The sequence below is a fragment of the Hylobates moloch genome, unplaced genomic scaffold (assembly GCF_009828535.3).
Source record: "Hylobates moloch isolate HMO894 unplaced genomic scaffold, HMol_V3 SCAFFOLD_3052, whole genome shotgun sequence".
Classification (NCBI taxonomy): domain Eukaryota; kingdom Metazoa; phylum Chordata; class Mammalia; order Primates; family Hylobatidae; genus Hylobates; species Hylobates moloch.
Genome location: NW_026655327.1, coordinates 1559 through 7223, shown reverse-complemented (window position 1 = coordinate 7223; position 5665 = coordinate 1559). Strand labels below are relative to the sequence as shown.

The 5665-nt window shown below is 46.7% G+C and overlaps 1 protein-coding gene across 1 annotated transcript; it reads right to left on the bottom strand.

Moving 5' to 3' along the window:
- Window positions 1–70: 70 nt before the first annotated feature.
- On the bottom strand, window positions 71–3823 carry LOC116465112 (arylsulfatase D). The gene is made up of 4 exons (XM_032148307.2): window positions 3635–3823; window positions 2784–2946; window positions 1693–1814; window positions 71–454 (listed from the first exon to the last, which is right to left on the bottom strand). The coding sequence occupies exons 2-4, from the start codon at window positions 2933–2935 to the stop codon at window positions 78–80; spliced, it is 651 nt and encodes a 216-aa protein (XP_032004198.1). The 5' UTR covers window positions 2936–2946; window positions 3635–3823; the 3' UTR covers window positions 71–77.
- Between the last annotated feature and the right edge of the window lie 1842 nt (window positions 3824–5665).

Genomic DNA, 5665 nt, shown 5'->3' with positions numbered 1-5665 from the left:
GCAAAAGGGAAGCTGAAGATAGAACCAAGCTTGGAGAATTTTGTTTGCAATGCAGTCAGGCTCTCCTGGATCCTCTCTCACAGTCCTGGCCTTCGGGGGGTGCCATCCCCATCCTCGCGGCATGAGCAGAACGGGAAATGTCCGCAGCACGGCTGCAGCCACGGCTTCCACAAGATGTTGCTCGTGGAAAACTGCTGGGGCACAGGACTCAGGGTCTGCCGATGCTCCGACACCGCCGCACCTACCCTTGCTATCACGGCGTGGTACAGGGGCTCGGAGTCGGGGGTCAGGGGCCGTGCCTCGGAGGGGTCCCTGGAGAGGTCAAAGAGCAAAGGGGGTCTGTGATGGGTCACGCCCTCCCCGGAGCATGGGCAGATGCCTCGGCCGTAGCAGGCCCCTGCTCCCTCGGGGTGGAACTGCGGGGTCGTGTAATGAATCTTCCAGACGCTTCCACCTGGATGCAGACAAGAAGGGAGTCAGGGTGGCAGAAATCCACGCAGGTGTGAACACAGGACGCAGGTGTCAGCCCTGTGGAATCAGCATGAACCTCCCTGTTCAATGAAAAGGAGGGGGACACGAGGCAGTTCACACAATCATCACAGCCTTCAGCTTGTCAAGTCAGAGCATGTGTGTGTGTGCGCGCGCCCATGTGTGTGTCCGTTTGTGTCTCTACATCGCATGCCCCAGGCAAAGGGACTCATTGCAGAGCGCTCACTGTGGCTGCTTTCTGAAATCAGAATCATAGAGGTTCCTTAATTCTTACCCTTTCCCCTGTGTTGAAACTGTTCAGCGTCGACCTACTACCTTTCTACACAGAAACAACCATGATATTTTAAACAGCATGATTGGGTACTTATCTATCTATCGCTACCTATTTATCTATCAATCCATCCATTTATCTTACCCATCGATCTCATCTATCTACCATTATCTATTTATCTATCAATCATCTATCTACCTACCTATCACCTGTCTATCAATCTATCTATCTATCATCTATCTACCATCTATCTACCATCTATCTAGCTACCTACATACCTATCATCTATCTACCTATCTACCATCTATCATCTATTTATCTATCAACTTATCTATCATAACCTGTCTATCATCTATCTATTATCTATCTCTCCATCTATCTTTCTTTTTTCTAACAGCCCACCAGATATCTCTCTCTAGCTTTCATCCATCTATCTGTCCATCCATCTATTCATCCATCCATGAACTGATTTTACTTTTTATCTATCTATCGATCTATCTATCTATCTATCTATCTATCATCATCTTATCTATCCATCCATCATGTATCTTATCTATCATCTATCTTACATATCTATATATTTATCCATCCATCATGTATCTTATCTATCTATCCATCATCTATCTATTCATTATTTATCATCTATCCATCCATCATCTATCTTTTCTATCCATTATCTATCTTATCTAAGTATCCATCATCCATCTCATCTATCTACCCATCATGTATCCGTTATGTATCTATCATCTCTCTCTCTTTCTCTCCCCCTCCTCCTATCATCTATCTATAATCTATCTACTCATTGGCTTATCTATCTCTATTTCTATAGCTATCTGTCCATCCATCCATCCATCCATCCATCCATCCACACATCCACACTTCCTATTGGCTGTTTCTCTGGACAACCCTGGCCGTGGGCAGCGTGTACTCACTGTCCTTCTGGTGCCAGCGTGCTGCGTGAAGATGCTGCCCACAGTAGTGAAACAGGAACTCATGTGCCGAGCGTGCCTCAGCTCCCTGCAGCAAGGGCACCAGGCTGTGGCCATCGATCACCCTGATTTCATGAAAAGACCACAGAGCAGAGTCAGACCACGGGTTCCCAGGCAGCCTTTTGCACCTGGGAACACATCTCCCAGCATGCAAGGCTCCCCAGCAAATGAAGCAGAGATGGGCTGTCTCTCCAGTTGCTGTTCAGATTGCAGGTTGCTGAGCAGGATACATGAGGTTATTTCAAGACACAGTGTCTCTAAGTGTTGGGGTCATTTGTTATGCAGCACTGCATAAGCAGAGTGCACATGCACACACACACACCCCCCAACACACAGCACTGTCACCTTGGATATTAACACAAAGCCTTCAAATTCCAGCTGGACAGCCCACATTCCTAGGTTGGCTTTTCTTACCTTTTTTTTTATGAGGCAGTCTTGCTCTGTCACCCAGGCTGCAGTACAGTGGCGCAATCTCAGCTCACTGCAACCTCTGCCTCCTAGTCAAGTGATTCTCATGCCTCAGCCCCCTGAGTAGCTGGGACTACAGGCACAAGCCACCACACTCGGCCAATTTTTGTATTTTTTGTAGCAATGGGGTTTCACCACATTGGCCAGGCTGGTCTCGAATTCCTGACCTCAGGTGATCCACCCATCTAGCCTCCCAAAGTGCTGGGATTATCGGCATGAGCCATGGCACCCGACCTGTTCTTACTTTTTAATCATAACAGACCCCAAGACACATGGTCACATGGGTAAAGGAGATGGTGGTGCACGCCTGTAACCCCAGCTACTCGGGAGGCTGAGACAGGAGAATTGCTTGAACCCGGGAGGCGGAGGCTGCAGTGAGCCGAGATCGTGCCATTGCACTCCACCCTGGGCAAGAGCGTGAGACTCTGTCTCAAAAAAGAAAAAAAAAGCTTATTTATGTAACCAAACACCACCCATTCCCCAAAATCCTGTTGACATAAATAAAAAAAAAAAAACTAAAAACAATTTAAAAAAATCAGGGAACAGGCGGCCTTATCTCCACGTACCTGTCCTGGGGCACCTCGCCGCCCGCCAGCTGGACCACGGTGGGGAAAACGTCCATCAGACTCGTGGGCTCGCCAATCACTCGGCCGGCCGGGAGCACCCCGGGCCAGCGGAAGATCCCGGGCACGCGGATCCCACCTTCCCATCCTCCCATGCCCTTCCCACCTGGAAGTAAAAGACATCGTTAGGATTTTGCCGGAAACTACCCAGTCTATACACACACCTGGATGTATTTGTGCATAGGTATGTGAATATGCACAGCCACCCGCACGCACACATGCACACTGGGGCAGCCTCAGCTTCCCAAAAACAGCCACAGCAATATTTCCAGAATCGTGCTACTCCCCGGCCTCTTGAATATCAGTGGGTTGCTGTGGCTGATTCAACTGTTCTAGTCAATCTATGCTACGTTTATTTAGAATAAAAGAATGTATTAAAATATTCATTAAATTTAATAATATAAAAATATTTGTTAACTATCAATAATTTTAAAAATATGTATTAATATTATGCATCAATATTAATTGATGCATTTAAAATATTAAAGTTAAAATAGTAATAAATTTATTGAATATTTAAAAATTAAGAATATAATAAAATAAATTTTAATGTTATCTGAATTATTTATTTATACTTCTCTCTATTCTACTAAAATGTGAACCCTTTAAAGGAAGGGGATGTGACTTTTTATCTGCCTGTCCTGCTCGTCTAGGTAGAACTTGTACTACAGTAGGTGTTCAATGCATTCTTTTTGAAATGAGCAAACTCATTTTCAGTTCAGCTTGTTCTGGGACCCTCAGTGGTGGGAGCTATTTGGTCAAATGCATATGTGTCCCCGATGTCCACAACTCACCTTTGTAAATTCCGTTCCATCCCCCTAACTGGCTGTGTCCATCTCTTGCCTCTAAATGTCCTCCATGGTCAGAGGTGAAATATGTGAATGTTGAGTTCTTTAAACCATTGTCTTCGATGGCATTAAGAATCTTACCTTTACAGAAAATGGAAAGTTTCAGGACCAAGAAAACAAAGCAGCATCCGCTAGTTCAATGCACTTCTTCCTTTCTGTGTGAGACACCTCTTGCCAGGAAGTCATAAGAAGAGACCACACTTACTCGGAGGCCATGGTTACGATGTGATCCCAAAGTGTAAGACATAGCTAATCATTGTGATACCACAGGACTGTTTACAATGCAAACCAACAATAAAACTCTAAGCCCCCCAATCGACTGATGGACTCTCCCTTCAGCCAAGGCCATTCCAAAGTTAACCTGAAAAACTAGGTGAGGCCGGGCATGGCGGCTCACGCCTGTAATCCCAACACTTTGGGAGCCTGAGGTGGGTGGATCACCTGAGGCCAGGAATTCAAGACCAGCGTGGCCATTATGGTGAAACCTCATCTCTACCAAAAACACAAAAATTAGGCAGGTGTTGGGGGTGCACGCCTGTAATCCCAGCTACTTGGGAGGCTAAGGCAGGAGAATCGCTTGAACCCAGGAGGCAGAGGTTGCAGTGAGGTGAGATTGCACCACTGCACTCCAGCATGGGTGACAGAGTGAGACTGTTTCAAAAAAAACCCAAAAGAGGGCCAGGTGTGGTGGCTCACACCTGTAATCCCAGCACTTTTAGAGGCTGAGGTGGGCAGATCATGAGGTCAGGAGATTGAGACCATCCTGGCTAACACTGTGAAGCCCCACCTCTACTAAAAACACAAAAAATTAGCCAGGCGTGGTGGCGGGAGACTGTAGTCCCAGCTACTCGGGTGGCTGAGGCAGGAGAATGGTGTGAACCCAGGAGGCGGAGCTTGCAGTGAGCCGAGATCGCACCACTGCACTCTAGCCTGGGTGACAGGGTGAGACTCCATCTCAAAAAAAAAAAGAGCCACTGTGCCTGAAAAAAACCAAAAGAAACAAAAAACAAAAACAAGGTCAAGCCATGATGGAAAGTAGTGGGGGCAGGGGGGATGGTGGACATGCGTCATGATACCCTCCTCCCTTTGGAATTCAGGCACAACTGACCAGCATTCACATTAAAACAGAGACCTATGACTGAGAGAAGGCAGGCACAGTGGCTCATGCCTGTCATCCCAGCACTTTGGGAGGCCAAGGCAGGAAGATCGATTGAGCTGAAGAGTTCAAGACCAGCCTGGGCAACATGGTGAAACCCTGTCTCTACAAAAAATACAAAAATTAGCCAGGTATGGTGGCACATGCTTGTATGTAGTCCCAGCTACTCGGGAGGCTGAAGTGGGAGGATTGCCTGAGCCTGGGAGGTCAAGGCTGCAATGAGTCAAGATCACACCATGCACTCCAGCCTGGGCAACAGAGTGAGACCTTGTTTAAAAAAAAAAAAAAAAAAGACTGATAGACCAGACTCTTTAAGTCTGATAAGAAACATTGACCATGTATTCTCTCTGAAGCCTGCTACCTGGAGGCTTCTTTGGCATCATGAAACCTTGGCCTCCACAACCCCTTATCGTAACCTAGACATTCCCTTCTATTGATTCTCAGATAATAACTCTTTCAACCACCTGCCAATCAGAAAATCTGTAAATCCGCCTTTGACCTGGAAGTCCCCCTTTCAGTGGTCTTGCCTTTCAGGACCGAACCAAGGTACGTCTTACACATATTGATTGATGCCGTATGTCTCCCTAAATGTATAAAGCTGAGCTGCATGCCGACCACCTTGGGTACATGTTCTCAGGACCTCCTGAGGGCTGTGTCACGGGCCGCTTGTCACTCATATTTGGTTCAGAATAAATCTCTCTAAATATTTTACAGAGTTTGACTCTTTCGGTCGACCCCAAGATACCACCAATACAAAACACAGAATGAACACACAACGCCAAGAGGTTGCCAGTGGGCATGCTTTTTTAAACACAGTGCTG